General features: G+C 49.1%; 1 protein-coding gene across 1 annotated transcript; it reads right to left on the bottom strand.

Annotated features, from left to right (window-relative positions):
- Positions 1 to 25: 25 nt before the first annotated feature.
- On the bottom strand, positions 26 to 17,985 carry PDAP1 (PDGFA associated protein 1). The gene is made up of 6 exons (XM_008141373.3): positions 17,877 to 17,985; positions 7,979 to 8,070; positions 6,661 to 6,771; positions 4,346 to 4,467; positions 1,815 to 1,966; positions 26 to 731 (listed from the first exon to the last, which is right to left on the bottom strand). The coding sequence occupies exons 1-6, from the start codon at positions 17,887 to 17,889 to the stop codon at positions 673 to 675; spliced, it is 549 nt and encodes a 182-aa protein (XP_008139595.1). The 5' UTR covers positions 17,890 to 17,985; the 3' UTR covers positions 26 to 672.
- Between the last annotated feature and the right edge of the window lie 54 nt (positions 17,986 to 18,039).

Raw genomic sequence — 18,039 nt, 5'->3', positions numbered from 1 at the left:
CCAAAGATGGATCATGGAACAAGGGTTACGATAATGTCAAGTTTAATCTGCCAAATATACAAGTTGGATTTGTAGAGCATGTTTTGCCTGGGTGCTGCACAGTAAACAGCGGTTTCTTAAAATGATCCATGGGTAGGGTTAAGAATGGGCCCTGGTCAGAAAGGTGGGAATGGGGCAGAGAAGGGCACAGGGGAGGCCATGGGAAGAGCCATGACCCTCAGAGACCCAGGCTCCCAGATGACAGCCCCTGAGTGAGCACCCAGGCAACACAGATGGGCTGGTTGTTGCAAACTCACCAGCAGCAGCCCCCAGCACAACCACCCCCTTCTGTGCAATCTACTGGACAAATGGACGCTCTTCTTAACCCACCTCCCAGGCACCCCCAACAAAAGTTCTGAATTCTAAAAACAGCAAAAACATTCAAATGGTTACATATGAAATGCTGTCCTGCATCTTTGGGTCTCAAAGATAGCAGCTGCCCCCTCCCCCCAGCCCCCCACCCACCATCCCCCAAACAATTTCCGTGCCAAGATGAAGAGGAGACCCCAGGCTGTGGGGAACTCCTTGTCTTGAGGGGCTGCTGCAGTGGTGACAGGGCACAGGGTGGGCGAGACACAGCAGCAGTCCTGGCCGCATGGCCCAGTTCCCTGGTATCTCCTCCCTCAGGCCTTGTTACTTATTCAGCGAGAGCGACTGCATTCGTTTTCCTGACAAAGTTGCATCATCTTTTGCTAAGAGTAGAAAGGGAAGGAAAGGGTAGTTAAAACAACCCCTCCACATATCCAACCCCACTCCCAGAATCAGAACTATAAGTCTGATAGGCCTCAGAAAACATTTGTGCAACTGGCTCACCAGGCAGAGACTGAGAGGCCTGCCTGATACCCTCCAGCGGGAAAAGGATTTCTGCTGAAGCCACTGAACCCTGGTGTGCAGACCTTCTCACTGAGTTTGGGGCCCACTCCATAAAGACCCACCAACACCCAATCCAGGACTAAAATAGAAACTCTTTTTACACCGCCCCTGGCAGAACCCAGTAATTCCAATCTCTCCCAGTAGATGCTGAATTCTCTAAAATCAGCAACAATGTTCAGAGTTACACAGGAAGTCCTTTCCTGCTTGGGATTTGTGAAGCAAGAGCCACTAGCAGGGAGCCGGGATAACCAGATTATCTCCAGTGTGGTAACAATGCCCCTGGATAACTGGTTCCCCATTTCTAGGCCTGTTTCCTTGCTGTTTGGTGAGGAGGCAGGATAGCAGGATCCCTAAGGGCTTTCATGGTCCCACATGTAAAATGCACGAGATAAAGACATAAGAACATGAGTCAAACGCTCCTGTAAACCAGACCAACTTCCACAGCCAACCTGGCCTACAGGAACCCTCTACCACCTTGGGCCCACTGGAGAAAGGACACTTTGGCCAGATTTCATCTGAGTCTGCCATGAAATCCAGCCCATCTTGCCCCACCTCCCAAGCCCCTCACACAGACAGTGGTTATCCCAGACAGCTCCCCCAGCCACACAAGGCACCAGACCTTGGTGGGACCTCCCAAACTCGAAGACCTGCACTTGATATATCCCTGAGGCCTCTCTCAGATGCCACAGACAGTGCTCTGCTGAAGTTCAAACCCATGTTTAACCCTACGCTGCTGTGGGACCCTCCGAGCACCCTGGAGGGGAGGGGTTAGGAACTCCCACTTCCACACAGGGTGGGCCTCTACCAAACAATCTGACCCCACCCCTTCACAACAAGGACAATGAAGTGCAGCATTTATGCCCAGAACCAGTCAGGCAGTGCTACAGTGACCCGGGACTTACCTTTCCTTTCTTCTTCTTTCTTCTTGGCGGCTTCTTCCCGCTGTTTTCGGATAATTGCCAGCCGGGCAAGGTCAGCTTTGGCTTGCTCTGTTTTCCCAGCTAAATGCATTTTCATGTAACGCTCTTTTGCTTTCTGCTTCTCAATTTCTTCTCTGTTTGGATAAAATAGTGTCACAAGGGACATCTTCCCCACCATTATCAGCTGAGGTGGATGTAGGAGCCAGAAAAATGGCCAAGTACTCAGACCTAGACCCAAGTGGTGGAGGGCCCCTGGCTAAGGGAGGGCCCCTGGCTCCGGGAGGGCCCCTGGCTCCATGTGCCCCTCCCTGATGGACACTCACCAAACAAAACACGCAGAGGGACCAGTCTGGACCTCTGCATGGCAGACTCAAGGGGCTGGAAGCTCAAGTTATGTACTCAGCCTCCTCAGATGGAAGACACGGGATAAGTGGGTAGGCTCAGGGCCTGTGACCTTGGGAAAGCCTTAACACAGTATGGACCATGTCTGGCTGGGGTGGTGAGGAGTGGGCAGGGTATGGCTGACTAGAATCTGGTGTCCACTAGAATCTGATGAGAAAGAACCAAAACCAAGTGAACTGTGTCCACAGAAGATGACCAGGAGGAGGAAGGCAATAGAAACCACATTCTATAAGGGGTGGAGAAAGGAGTGAACCAAATGGCCATGGATGGGAACTAGGCACACCCAATCCAGGTAGACACGACACTGCACATTCTCAGTGCAGCTCAGATGTGCATGAGACTGCCTCCAAGGGGGGTGGGGGGCATTCATAGGGGTGTGAATAAGAGCTGGACTCCCATGGGACAAAGGTGACAGCCACCAACACCATAAGTAGAGAGAGGGGAGGGTCATTAGTTTCCCTTTGAGGATCTTCTTCCCAAGCCTGAGATTCTGAACTGGAATGGGCACCTGTCAGGGTGAGAGATTAGAGTGTCTCATTTACACCAGGTTCTTGGAAGAGCCGATTTTGGAGGTGGCAAAGAAGTCCCACCTGGCAGGAGGTTGGAGAAGGGAGAGACTGGGCATCCCATTGGCCTCATAGCACACAGGGCTGGGGAGTAATGAAAAACGAGGCATAGGGCATGGCCAGAGGGGAGGGGAAAACCCCCAGCAATCAAAGTTGGATGTGCAGATATCTCACCCAGAAGACTCTGGACAAAACACTTACTAAAAAGATAAGACAGGAATACCTGTCAGCCTACACTAGGAGGGAGGAGGGGGTCACGGAGGCATCTGGATGATAAGCAAGGTTGCCTGAAGGCTCTCAGGGCCCCCTCAGTGAAGGCTAAGTGCCAGGCACGGTGCAGGTCTTTATGGCTTTCACTCTGCAACCCAAAAGGCAGGAGCAGCAACAGAATCCCTTTTCACTGGTGAGAAGGAATCTATTGGAGGAGTAGAGTCCATCAAAGCCTCTAATCACACCCAAGCTTGTGGACCTTCCTCATGGGTTTTAACAGACCCCTTCCTCGTGGGATTTTCACAGTCCCCTCATGGAACCAGCACAGGGAGGTGGATTTAAATCCCAGCAGCCTGCCGAAACCGGTTTGGCTCAGTGGACAGAGCTTCGGCCTGCAGACTCAAGGGTCCCAGGTTCAATTCCGGTCAAGGGAATGTACCTTGGTTGCGGGCACATCCCCAGTAGGGGGTGTGCAAGAGGCAGTTTCTCTCTCATCGATGTTTCTAACTCTCTATCCCTCTCTCTTCCTCTCTGTAAAAAAATCAATAAAATATATTTAAAAATAAAATAAATAAATCCCAGCAGCCTAGTCAGAAGAAAAAAACAGAGCAGCTTTCCCTAACGACCTTCAACCTCTTGTAAGGCTCTTGATGTCACCTGGCAGCCATCAAAAGTCAGGTTACTGCTTATGGAAAACTGGCCGTGTGCAGGGCACCTTCGTGCTTTACTATGATCCTCACACAATCTACAAGGAAATTATCTGCTGTTCCATTTTCACCTAAGACTTGGAGAGGGCTGGGCAGCCAGTGGATCTCCCTGCACTGTGCTGTCTTCTGGACTCCACAGGCCCCAAATCCCCTCCTCTTCTCATAGCCATGACATTAAAGATGGATACAGGCCAGGAATGATGAAATCAGGCTGGATAAGGGAAGTGTCCCTGGAGTGGGGTGCAATGGAAGCAGGAACTATAGCAAAACCCTCTGTAACACGGGGGATTAATTCAAGTGCAAAACTCAGGTCTGAATCTGCTCTCCTGTTTCTATTGGTGAATTTTAAAATTCTGCTTTTTTGTTTTGTGGAGAAGCTTCTAGAGCAGCGGTCACCAACCTTTCGGACCTTATGGACCACCAGTGGTCTGTGGACCACCAGTTGGCGACCGCTGCTCTAAAGAGCCTTTAGGGAATGAGATGAAACAGAGATCAACACCATAGCTGAAGCCACTGGAGATCTCAGAGCCCAGGAAGCGGGGGCCTCAGTGGAGGTGGGTGCCGCAGCCCCCACAGGTCAGCCCCTGGCCTATGTGCTCAGGTCACCAGGCCCAGCAGCGGAGGTTACCGTTCTCTCCTGGAAAGCTCCTTGGGCCCATCCAAGTCCAGTTGTGTGACTTTTTTGGTTGTCTGTGCCACTCGGTTGGGGTTCTCGATGTCGATAAGGCCTTCCACACCTTTGCGCTTTTGCTAAGATAGGACAAGAAGCTGGCTGTTGGAGAAGTTTAGGTCCTGCAGAGCCCCTGAAGGCCACTTCCAACATCTCCCAACAGCCCATGTGGATGGGGATAAACTCCTGTTCCACCCCAGCCCACCCCAGATGCTTGGCCCAAAACCTCACAGGATTGTCTTTACCAGTACCAGCATGGGAGGTACAGGAGAACTAGTGTGTATGACTTCGAGCCCAACCTATGCTAAGTCCCAGCAGCCAGGGATTATTATCCCACTTTCAAAGGTGACAAAATGGAGGCACAGGATTAAATAACTTGCCTAAAGCCAACCAATAAGTAGACAATAGATGAGATGTGAACCCAAGCCCAAATCAAAATTGCCCAGCACAGAGCACTCACTACTCCTCCACTTTAAGTTCAGACTCCAAAAGCTATTTTCCATGGAATCTCACACCTGACTACAACATGCAATGCTGGATCCCCAGAGTACGGTGGGCCAATGATGGTCTCAGGACCAATTCTAATTCTTAGCCATCTAAGCTGACAGGAGGGAAATATGACTTTAGCCATCAGATCACAGCCTCTGAGTTTTGAATGCTGGCCCAAATGCTGGCCCAAGAACCTGGAGCCTGAACCTCCCACATCCCAGAGAAGTTCAGAAAGAAATGAGAGCACAAGTTCTCGATGTAATAGATTTGGTCAACATATCAGACCCTGCCAACCCCATCTTTCTCTTTAATAAAGTGACCGGAAAGACAGCTTCTAAACACCAGTCAATCTGACCACTGTACAGAGCTGCAGATACCTATGTCCAATCTGGCTACATCTATGCACCTCAATTTGGATAACTGATACCACAAACTTAATGTGTCTAAAACAGAACTTAAGATTCACCCCCAACCCACCCTGCTCCTCCCCAGAACCCTAAGCATGGCCTTATTCCTTCTTACCTCAGCCCCCTCACCCAACCCTCAACAAACCTCACTAAGTCTATCTCTAAAATCACTTTTCTGCACTGCCATTGCCACCACCCTAATATAAACCACAAATTCTTGGCTGGATACCTACCAACATTTCACTGCTTCCCAAACTCAACACCCCACAATTCACTTTGCAGAGCAGCCAAAACAATCTTTTAAAAAGCACATCAGTTCCTCTCTCTCTCCAACTTCGAGACCCCCACCAGCTGCCCACTGCCCACCTACAGTGAAACCCAAACCCCTTCAACAGCCATACCAGAGCTGCCCTTGTCAACCTTTCCTCCTTCATCCCTAACCACTCTACTCCTTATCCAAGTCACAGTCCCACCAACCTCCTCCTATTTTTTAAACATGATTAGGTAGTTCCACCCCAGGAACTTTGCACTTACTAATCTGGCTGCCTCGACTGCTCTGCATTGCCGGTTCCATCTTGTTTGAGATCTCAGTTTAAAAGTAACCTCCTTACCACACACTACTCCCAAGTATCCTTGATCACAGTCCATTTTATCTGTAATACTTCCACTACTTGAAATTACATCGTTCATTTACTTCCCTATTGTCCATACAATCATGTGCCCCTTAACAGTGATACATACTAAAAAATACATCAGTAGGCGATTTCGCCATTGTTCGAACATTAGAGTACACTTACACAAACCTAGATGGTATAGCCCAGTGGTCGGCAAACTGCGGCTCGCGAGCCACATGTGGCTCTTTAGCCCCTTGAGTGTGGCTCTTCCACAAAATACCACGGCCTGGGTGAGTCTATTTTGAAGAAGTGGCGTTAGAAGAAGTTTAAGTTTAAAAAATTTTGAGAGCAAAAATTTGGCTCTCAAAAGAAATTTCAATCGTTGTACTGTTGATATTTGGCTCTGTTGACTAATGAGTTTGCCGACCACTGGTATAGCCTAAGTAAGTGTACGTGCTATGCATTTACATGACTGGTAGGTTTGTTTACACAGCATCACCATACATTTCGTGAGTAATGCGTTATACCACAATGTTACGATGGCTATGATGTCCCTAGATGACAGGAAATTTTCAGCTCCATTATAATCTTATGGGACCACCATCATCTATGTGGTCCACCTTTGACAAAAACATCGTTATGTAAACCCTTAAGAGCAAGGACTCTGTCTGCATCTACCATTGGGACTGGTGATCAACAGGCACTTGATAAATGTTTGTTGAATGGATGAGTTCATGTCTCAGGCCCCCACCAAGCTCAGTACCTGGTAATCATCTTCTTCATCCTCACTCTCATCTGAGTCTAGTGATTTCTTCTCCTTTTTGGGGTCACCTGCAGCCCCATCTCCATCTTCTTCTCCTTGTTCCTCTTCTTCCTATTTCAGAAATGGACAACCTACAGAATTAAAAATGCAAAACAAAACCACAAGACTATCACCCCCCCCCGCCTCCCGCCCCAACTACATCTAGACTGTGGACCTTGAGAAGGCCGAGATCAAGGATGACAAGGCTCCTACTCCAAGATCCTGGTCCCCCGGGGGGACCTGGGACAGAAGGAGCCTATCCATTAGACTCTGCAGCTTGGAAGTCATTCCCACAGTCCAGTAAGCCCCTCACACAGCCATAAAGACCCTGTTCCTTCTCCCAGGCTAGGTACCTCATCTCCCAAGGTCAGAAGGACTCAGCTGTGGTGCTGGTACTGTTCAGCTTCTCTTCTGCTTCCCCAGCTGCCCTGTGCAGCTGTCAAATCATACTCACTTTTATTGGACAAGTCCTCCCCTGCTTTCCACTCCCACAATCAGTGGCAGTGATGCCCTGCTACACCAGCTTCCTAAGACAATGCCCTGGCACACCACTTTCCTCCACTTTTCTTGCCTCCCCACCAAAGAGATCCCTTACAAAACCTGTACATATTCTCCAAGGTCCTGCTCAGCTGCCAACCCCCTCACAAGGCAGGCCCTCCTTCCTTGTACCCCGGCCCCTCTACCCTAACCTGACTGTGCTTCCTTCAGCCCTTACGCAGATGAGAATCTAATGGTGTGGCAGGGGACACGAACAAGAACAATGACAGAAACATTTTGTTTCCTGTAAGTTGTCTGGAAAAAGCAAAGTAGAGCTAACTACTAAGCTTGCACTGGAGAGGGAAGGGTGGGTAGCACCAGTGAGAGTCACAGAAGAGGTGACATTGAGTAAGGTCTGGGGAACAAATGTTACTTTGCCTGGTAGGGGTATGGGAAGGCAGGGCATTATATTATGCTGGGTTTGGCAAGCAGTCCTGTATGGCTGGAACAGACAAGAGGTGGTGCTGGGAGCTCAACCTAAAGCCTGGCAAAGGGAGAACCCCTGGAAGGTGGGAACACAGGAACAAGAACAGAGACTCACTAAGGCAACCGTTGTTGACTGAACAAAGTTCTAATTGATCCAATCAGAGGATGGCCAGCATTGGTTGTTCTGAGACTCATGCCTTCTCCTTGCTGCTCCCCCAGATTCCAGGTGTAGGCTTCTTCCTGAGAATGGGTGGTCCTTGCCAGGATTATCTGGGTGCCAGAGGCAGAGAACCACCCTGGGACACAATGTACTCACCCTGGCCTTCTGCTTTTCAGCTTGGAGCTGTGCGTCAATCTCCTCAGGGCTCGTGTATTGCCGTGCCCGGCCTTTGTGGCCTCCCTTTCTCCCTGCAAGAGGATTGGCAATTTAGGAAGACGGGAGGGAAGCAACTTCCTTAATTGCCGAGCCCCCAGAGAGCTGTGTCCTGCTTGAGGCACTCTCATCAGAGATTGCAGACCTCACCTGTCCCTCACCAAACACAACCCAAACCTAAACTTCCCCATCCTCATATACTCAAAGGAAAAAAAGAGGCAACATGTGACCACCTGATGCAGCACTAAACTATGTGCTGGATGCAGGCTCCCACAAACAAGACCTGAGGGGAGGATATAGGGGAGAGCATACTGCATGTAGTGCCTGGCTAAGTCACCTGGTCCCTTAGAATCCAAACATAGATAGATGCAATTATGAGAACACTAGAGGCCCGGTGCACAAAATTCATGCGTGGGGGGTGGGGGGGGTTTGTCCCTCAGCCCAGCCTGCACCCTCTCCAATCTGGGATCCCTCTCACAATCCAAGACTGCTGGCTCCCAACTGCTCGCCTGCCTGCCTTCCTGATTGCCCCTAACTGCTTCTGCCTGCCAGCCTGACTGATGCCTAACTGCTCCCTTGCCAGCCTGATTGCCCCTAACTGTCCTCCTCTGCAGGCCTGGTCACCCATAACTGCCCTCCCCTGCAGGCCTGGTCCCCCCAACTGCTCTCCCCTATAGCCCTGGGTTCCCCCCCCCCCACTGCCCTTCCCTGCAGGTCCGGTCACCCCCAACTTCCCTCCTCTGCCGGCCTGGTCACCCCTAACTGCCCTCCCCTGCAGGCTTGATCGCCCCCAACTGCCCTCCCTTGCAGGCCTGGTTCCTCCCAACTGCCCTCCCCTGCTGGCCTGATCGCCCCCAACTGCCCTCCCCTGCTGGCCATCTTGTGGCGGCCATGTTGTGTCCACATGGGGGCAGTCATCTTTGACCACATGGGGGCAGCCATCTTGTGTGTTGGAGTGACGGTAAATTTGCATATTATTCTTTTATTAGATAGGATAGTATTGGGGGGAGGGACAAAGCCACATAGATGATTTACCACAGATGCTAGGGAATACAAGATACTTCATCTAAGTGGTATGATAGAAAGAGAAAACTTAAAAACCTTTTGGAGAAAACTTTCTTGTACTTGTATAAGAAACATAGTTAAAGTTGAAAATAAACCTGACTACCATCTAAGTGTTAAAATATGACTAGCAGGAGAACCAAGATGGCAATGTAGGTAAACCCTGGTACTCACCGTGACCCACAACTACATCAAAATTACAACTAATGCCGAAACCGGTTTGGCTCAGTGGATAGAGCGTCGGCCTGCGGACTCAAGGGTCCCAGGTTCGATTCCGGTCAAGGGCATGTACCTTGGTTGCGGGCACATCCCCAGTAGGGGGTGTGCAAGAGGCAGCTGATTGATGTTTCTCTCTCATCGATGTTTCTAACTCTCTATCCCTCTCTCTTCCTCTCTGTAAAAAATCAATAAAATATATTAAAAAAAAAAAATTACAACTAAAATACAGAACAACCATCATTCAGAACCACCTGAAATCCAACTGCATGGAAGTCCTACAACTAGAGAAGTAAAGAAGAAAGTGCATTGGGACTGATAGAAGGTGTGAAGGCGTGGAACAGGCTGGTCTGACACACACGTGTGATATTTCTTTAATTGGAAGGGCTATCTCCAAGGCCTCCCATGAGAAGCAGACAGTCCCAGCCCAAACTAGACCCCTAGCCCAGGGTTCCAGAACTGAGAAGATAAGTCCCTATAACTTCAGGCTGTAAAAACTAGTGGGGGATTATTGCTGAGTGACATGGAGGCTGTTGGAGTCCCAGAAGTTCCTCTTAAATGGCCTGCACATAAACTTACAGGGTCCCAATTCCTCTAAGCTCCAGCGCTGGGAAGCGGCTTTGGGGGAATCCAGGGACATACAGGGGAAAACTGGACTGTCTGGCATGGGGGCAGAAACTTGGGGGCAGCATTCTCCTAGACAGGGGTGCTTGCAGGGGTCATTGTTCCTGTGCTGGAACCTCCCCTATCGCAGAGCTGACTGGCAGCCATATCTGAGTCTCCATCAGCCTGGAACACACTGTTTGCACCACCCTGATGATTTCCTGAGACCCTGCCCCACCCAATTTGCAGCCTCGACCCAAGCTGTTTGCAGTTGCTTTTCCATATGAATGGCTTGTCTGGGCTCAGGCTCCAGACTTTGCTAAATTCTCTTAAACAAGCAGCAGCTGGGGCAGCTTACCCCAAACCTATCAATTAAAAGGCAAAAGACCCAGCACTAACACCAGTCTGCCTTGCCTCACAGCTGGACCTCGCCTGAGCACTTCCTAGCCCAGTGGTCGGCAAACTCATTAGTCAACAGAGCCAAATATCAACAGTACAATGATTGAAATTTCTTTTGAGAGCCAAATTTTTTAAACTTAAACTTCTTCTAATGCCAATTCTTCAAAATAGACTTGCCCAGGCCGTGGTATTTTGTGGAAGAGCCACACTCAAGGGGCCAAAAAGCTGCTTGTGGCTCATGAGCCGCAGTTTGTCGACCATGGTCCTAGCCCAATACAAATAGCAGCCATCTGCAGATCTCACTGTAGCTCCTGCCCGGTGGCCCCAGCCAATGACCCGGTGGACAGCTTCAGACCATATCAGATTACAACTCTAAACATCCAAGAGCGACACACTCAAGGGGCAGACTCAGTGAGCATCAAAACCCCACTGAAGGAAGTCCTGCTCCACAGAGGTGTCTCCTGAATAGCAGCTCTTCCATTGCAGACGCAGCTGGCCCTCACAGCCAATTGGCCTAGAGGCCAATTCCCCCCAGGCTCAACTACAAGACTGTGCACACAGACCACACCTAGAGTGCTCAGCTCAGATGACCGGGGAGGCTGAGACACTGGGCCCTACAGGATACCTACTACACAAGGCCACTCTATCAATTCCATGAAATGTAACAGCTCTACCTAATACATAGAAACAAACACAGGGAGGAAGTCAAAATGGGGAGACAAAGAAACATGTTATAAATGAAATAAATGGAAGCAAGCAAACTACTGGATACAAAGTTCAAAGCAATGGTTATAAGATTACTAAAAGATCTTAATGAGAGCTTTAAGAGACTTAATGAGTTTCAAGGAACTTAATGAGACTTCCAAGGACCTCAGTGAAAATGTCAAAGACATAAAAAAAAGACCACTCAGAAATTAAGCATACACTAACTGAAATAAAGAATAATTTATAGGGATTCAACAGGAAAGTAGAGGATTCAATCAAGGATATGGAATATGTGGAAGCAAAAAACACCCAATCAGAAGAGCAAAAAGAAAAAAAAAAAATCCAAAAACATGAAGACAGTGTAAGAAGCCTCTGGGACAACTTCACACATACCAACATTTGCATTATGAGGGTGCCAGAAGAAGATAGAGAGCAAGACATTGAAAACCTATCTGAAGAAATAATGACAGAAAACTTCCCTTACCTGGTGAAAGAAATAGTATAGTATACCCCGTCCTATTAATAAAAGCCTATGTGGTCATGACGCCCTCACGCCATGATGCCCTCACACTGTAATGAGTGATCACCAGAAGGCTGTGTGTGCAGCGGGCGCGCACAGGTGGGCAGGGCTGCGTGCACGTGTAGATGGGCAGGGGCTTCACGCTGCGTGCGCGATGAGGCCAGGGGTCCTGCAGCTCCATGTGGCATGGAGGCAGGTCCCACAGCTCCGGCCTACCTCTTTGGGGCAATCCATCAAGGAGCCCCGGATGGGTGCGTGGGGTCTACCTCTTTGGGGTAATCAATCGCGGGGCTCCCACACTGTGAAAGGGCACAGGCCAGGCTCGGGGGGGGGGGGGGGGGGGCCCTCCCCACCAGTGCATGAATTTCGTGCTCCAGGCCTCTAGTAAAGATAATATTAAGAAAGGGTATGCTATAAAATTAGTAACAGGATTTAATAATATAGTAATTCATAGTATTCCGTATCATCCTAACTTTAGCATTATAGTTGCTAATACTACAGAACATGAAATAGGGGCTTTAACATGTGCTTTTGGCAGTCAGAGATGGAGACCATATAAAGTATCCTACCTAATAAAAAGGTAATATGCAAATAACCATCACTCTGCTACGCCCACGACTGGGACTCGGGGTGGCATATCCGGCCATTGAGAGGCACGGGGGGCGGGAGTACCGCCCCCTGCGCCTCTCAATGGCCGGATTGGCGGCCGCTAAGGGGGGGCTGCCTCGGACACCCAGGACACCCAGCTCCCCTGCCATCGGAGGCGGGGAGTCGGTTGTCCGTGCCGGCTCCAGGATCCCACGTGTGCACCCGGATCCCCTGCTGTGGTCCCCTTCATCAGCGCCTCAAGTCCCAGCGGCAGCGGCTGGGGATGAGCTGGTGATCCCAACAGCCTGGCAGCTCAGTGGTGGCGGCGGAGGCAGCATTGGGCCTGGGGACTGGCGAACAGGCAGAAGATGGCCCTGATCGCAGGAGGCTAGGCCTAGGGACCCTACCCGCACAATTTAATCGTGCGCTGGGCCTCTAGTCTTTACTATAAAAGCTATCATGTACGCTAGTCACAATAATGTGTTACCTCAAGAACATACTAATGGTTTAACTCAATATTGGGTCAATAAAAAATTTAGTGAGCCTACAGTATGTTGAATGTAAGTTAATGTGATTAGTAAAGGTAGTGACCCTAATGGAGTGTAAAATAAGAAATAGATTCATGCATTAAGTCACTCAGTCTGCCGCCCTCAGTGGGTAATAAGAATGGGGACTAGTGTGGCTTCAAATAAGATATAAAATTCTATAGCTGAAAATGTTATGATCAAGAACATTTAGAGAATGTAATAATCCTAATATATACAGAGCCAGGTGCCGTCATAACCAAACGGACAACCGGTCACCATGGAGTGCATGGAGCACCTCTCGAGCCCCTCCTCCCCCTGAGCTGCTCACCATGAAGGGGGTTGTGGTGGTGGTGGTGGTGGGCGGGACTGGGGACTGTTGAGCTGCAGCAGCGGGCTGCTTCGCAGGGTGGCAGCGAGCTTAGCGGAGCAGTCGCAGGGCGGGGGGAATTTCACGGAGCATGGCGGGTTGGGAGGAGCCTCAAGGAGCAGTGGTGGGGCTGGGGGAGCCTCGTGGAGCAGTCGAGGGGCCGCGAGCATCGCAGAGCGTCTTGGGGCAGGGAGCTTCACGTAGCATCGCAGGGTGGCAGAGGCCAGCAAAGGAGGCCAGGCTAGACCTACGGACCCTAACCACACACGATTTCGTGCACGCTGGGCCTCTAGTATATTAATAATTTTTTCCCGTTTAAGGTTCTTTGGCCAGGTGAAACTGACTAGCAACAATCATAAGTGGTAACAGTCAGGTGGATAGTATAAGTAGTGGGGTAGATAGAGAATCAGAAAATAATACTATTGATAGGTTTAGGCTATTATCATTAGGCTGGTTTATTAGGGGTAGACATGTTAGGCTAATTATTAGCCTATTAGAGGCCCGGTGCATGAATTTGTATACGGGTGGGGTCCCTCACCCAGTCAGGATTGGGGCCAGCCAGCGTGGGGGAGGGACTGTGGGAGTGCACTGACCATCAGGGGGAAGCGCATCATAGCGACCAGTCGGCCGGTCATAACAGTGCTTAGGCATGTATATATATACATATATGTATGTGTGTGTGTGTGTGTGTGTGTCTGTGTATGTGTGTGTATATATATATATATATATATATATATATATATATATATATGCTGTAGAATTAATTCAGATTACTTTTTGAAAATCATGTATACACTTACAAGTCCAGGAAGCACAGAGTCCCAAACAAGAGGAGCCCAAAGAGGACCACACTAAGACACATCATAGTTAAAATGCCAAGCCCTAGTCCGGGTTAGTTGGTTTCAGAGAGGAGGCGGCAGCCTGCAGCCAAGAGCATGGAAGAGGAGACAAAGCCGTGTCCAGAGCCCAGTAGGGTTGGGCCTGGGCTCCGAAGAGCCCCAGCTGCGGGGAGGGCTGTGCGGACCCACGCTGTCCTGCCACCACCACCACTGCCTCACAAGTCCACTGCCTCCAGGGCAGCCTTGCTCCATGCTCCCTCCCCTGTCCCCACAAAAGGAAGGAAAAAAATGCCAAGCCCTAGCCAGTTTGGCTCAGTGAACAGAGCATCAACCTGTGGACCGAAGGGTCCCGAGTTCGATTCAGGTCAAGGGCACAATCTTGGTTGCAGGCTCATTCCTGGCCTGGGCCCTAGTCAGGGCTTGTGCAGGAGGTAACCAATCAAAGTGTTTCTCTCACATTGATATTTCTGTCTTTCCCTCTCTCTTCCACTCTCTCTAAAAATCAATGGAAAAATATCCTTGGGTGAGGATTAACAAAAAAATAAAAAATAAAATACCCATTCCTTTAAAAAAAATAATAATAATTAAAATGCCAAGAGCTAAAGACAAATACTCTTAAAAGCAGAAAGAGAAAACCGTTAGTTACCTACAAGGGAGTATCCATACGACTGTCAGCTGATTTCTCAACAGAAACTTTGCAGACCAAAAGGGAGTGGCAAGAAATATTCAAGTGATAAATAGCAAGGACCTATAACCAAGATTACTCTACCCAGCAAAGCTATAATTTAGAATTGAAGGTCAGATACACAGATTCACAGACAAGAAAAAGCAAAAGGAGTTCATCACCAAACCAGTACTACATGAAACGTTGAAGGGTATTCATTTTTTGTTTGTTTTTAAATATATATTTACTAGAGGCCCGGTGCACGAAAATCGTGCACTGGGGGCGGGGGCGGGAAGCAGGGTCCCTCAGCCCAGCCTGCACCCTCTCACAGTCCAGGACCCCTCGCTTCTTACTGGCTGCCTGCAGCAGAGGCAGGAGAAGGTCCCACCATCGCCAATGCGCTCACCAGCCATGAGCCTGGCTTCTGGCTGAACAGCACTCCCCCTGTGGGAGTGCACTGACCACCAGGGGGCAGCTACTGCATTGAGCGTCTGCCCCCTGGTGGTCACTGTGCATCATAGTGACTGGTTGTTCTGCCTTTCAATTGATTTGCATATTAGGGTTTTATTATATAGGATTGATTTCAGAGAGAAGAAGGAAGAGGGAGAAAAAGATAGAAACATCAATGATGAGAATCACTGATTGGCTGCCTCCTGCATGCCCCACACAGGGGATCAAGCCCGCAACCCAGACATGTGCCCTGATGGGGAATCAAACTGTGACCTCCTGATTCATAGGCTGATGCTTAACCACTGAGCCATGCCAGCTGGGCTGAAGGGTATTCTTTAAAAAGACGCCCTAGCTGGTTTGGCTCAGTGGATAGAGCATCAGCCTGCAGACTGAAGGGTCCCGGGTTCGATTCTGGTCAAGGGCACATGCCTGGGTTGTGGGCTCAATCCTCACTAGGGGGTGTGCAGGAGGCAGCCAATCGATGATTCTCCATCACTGATGTTTCTATCTCTCTTCCTCTCTGAAATCAATAAAAATATATAAATAAGAGAGGAAGAAGAAAAAACGATTAAAAATATGAACAATAAAATGGCAATACACATATATCTATCAGCAATTGAATCTAAAAATAAAATAAATGAACAAGAAATCTAATGAACAAAATAAACTGATGAATAAAATAGAATCAGAGGCATAGAAACATGGAAGAGACTGATGAATCTCAGAGGGAAGGGGGTGGGAAGAGATTAACCAAAAATCTTACATGCATATATGCATTACCTATGGGACACAGAAAATAGGGTGGTGAAGGCCTGGGGTGGGGAAGAAACTGGGTGGAGGGGAGACAAGGGGGGAAAAGAGGAACATCTATAATACTCTCAACAATAAAAATTTGAAATTTAAAATATATGTATGATTAGCAATTAAAGTTCATCTAAGAGTATCAGTTTTATAGACTGACCCCTGCTAAAGCTATCAGCCAGTTTTATAACCCTTCTACTGGTCCCAGAGGATACTGGATTAGCTGTGGCTTTGACCCATCCCCACCTTTCCTGAAAGCTGTAGTCCACCTGATTTCCAGTGAGTCTCTCACTGATAGCAGAGAATCTGTATTAGACAGTCGGAGCTGCTCTGGACTCCAGAGACAGCAACAGAGATACTGGCCTCCCTAATTTCCTAGACAGCAGCTGCATAGCCATAATTGGGCTGCTACAAAGTACACCACCCAATTTTAATGACTACCTGGGTTCCCAGGAGTGTCTCGGTCTATGCTCATGAAAGTCCTATTGTGAAAGATCAAGCTTGCCATTATAAGAAACCAACACCCTTTCTTGCCCTCTGAAAATTCCAGGCAATAGTAACTCAAAATTGGCTACTATAGGCTTCCATCCTGCACACTTGGCTATGAGATGCTGACCTTAGTTTAGTTTGGTCTACAATAACTTTTATCAGCTCTTCATGCCTTTAAAAATGCTTCAGTTTTTAAACAGAAACAAATATTGGTTCTTTGTTCATGAGGAATTTGATACTTTAACATTTTCATGTTTTGCTTTGCTTGTAAAGCAAATTAATGTAAAGCAATAAATGTAAATCTTGTTTATACATAAAGTTTTTCACAAGTCAAAAGGCCATGTCATTTAACCAAGAATTCATGTTTAGGACTTTCTAATTGTACCCTCCAACCTTGCCTCAAAGTGCCTATTAAGTAGAACTCCTAGAGCCAGAATTCTGGAGTCAGAAGGGCTCACTTAGCATCCTCCTTGTGCATAACAAGAAACTAAGGAATACAGAGGAGACATGGCTCTTCCTACCACAGACTAAACCAGCAGATACCTAGTTTTAAATGGATTAAACTCTGTAAAGTCCAATTATCTCTGGAAGTAGAGTCAGGAAGTCATTCAGGTTTGAAAAAGTTCCAAGTAGATTTTCCTGATACATCTCAATCAACATGACACATGAGCTGCCAACATTAACTGAATATCTGTTCTGTGCCAGGAGCTAGCTAGACACTTCAAGTGCTCTATCATTTTATTACCCCTAATCCCAACTCTCCAACTTAGGGGTTATCAGCCAGGTGTTCCAGATGAGAACAGTCTGGAAAATGGTAGATATCCTGTCCAAAGCCACTGGATGGGCCTCCAATCGAGAACTACTGACTCTTCGGAAAAAAAGGACAGAGGAAGACGAGCAATGTACTGGGAAGCCACGGATTCTTTACCTTCTTGGCCAAGGAACTGACAAAAGTTTACAAATAACAAGAGTTAAAGCTTACTAGGCACATATGCGCACTCCATGGGATTACCTAGTTTAAGCCTCGCATCAATACTATGAGGTAGGTACAATTATAACCCTTATTTGCAAATGAGGAAACCAAGACACAGGGAGGTTAAGGGACTGACTCAAAGATACACATCAAGCTGCTGTTGAAGAGGGCAGCCAAAGCTGAGTCTGCCGGGCTCAAGAGCATCACCTTATGTCTCATTAGGCAGGCCTCCCTACCCAGAGCCCATGAGGGCCCACGTTTTACACACGAGGCAAGTGGGCCCTGCACAGGCGCTGGACACGGTGACTCAGTCTCCGGCGAGCCTAGAATAGAGAAAGATCCAGACCCCACCCCGCCCCCCATCCCCGGGGAGAAGCGCGCCCTAGGTCTGGCCTTCAGCGTCGGCGAGGACCCGGAGCCTCCGAGTCTCCGCAGACCCCCGAGGGAGTGGTTTGAGGCCACTATGGTCCTCAGTCTCTCCATCGGGACAATTCGGCGTCGAGGCCTAGGCCTGGCCCTCAGCCGGCACGGACATCCTCCCTCTGCGCCGCTCTCTGAGACGCCCGAGGGCTGGGGCAGCGGGAGCCAGACTGGGATCGCCCCTCGAGGCCCACGGGGTTCACGCGCCCGCTCCTCACCTCCTTTAGGCATCGCGGCTCTGGCAGCTGCGGCGGCGGCGGCGGCGGCGCCTTACACTGACACCGGAACCGGAAATGCCTCGGGCTCGACTTCTTCCGCCCAACACAGTCCCCTCGGCGCGCCGCCGCCGCCGCCGTCTCCAAGAGAACTGGGCATCTCAGG

Source organism: Eptesicus fuscus, chromosome 4, assembly GCF_027574615.1.
Source record: "Eptesicus fuscus isolate TK198812 chromosome 4, DD_ASM_mEF_20220401, whole genome shotgun sequence".
In the NCBI taxonomy this organism is placed as follows: domain Eukaryota; kingdom Metazoa; phylum Chordata; class Mammalia; order Chiroptera; family Vespertilionidae; genus Eptesicus; species Eptesicus fuscus.
This window is presented reverse-complemented; position numbering and strand designations above follow the sequence as displayed.

Excerpts from the sequence above, each read along its gene's own strand:
- PDAP1 (XM_008141373.3), bottom strand. Across the intron at positions 6,772-7,978 it reads CTGAAAAGCAGAAGGCCAGG|GAAGAAGAGGAACAAGGAGA; the intron begins GTGAGTACATTG and ends TTTCTGAAATAG. Across the intron at positions 4,468-6,660 it reads ATGAAGAAGATGATTACCAG|CAAAAGCGCAAAGGTGTGGA; the intron begins GTACTGAGCTTG and ends GTCCTATCTTAG.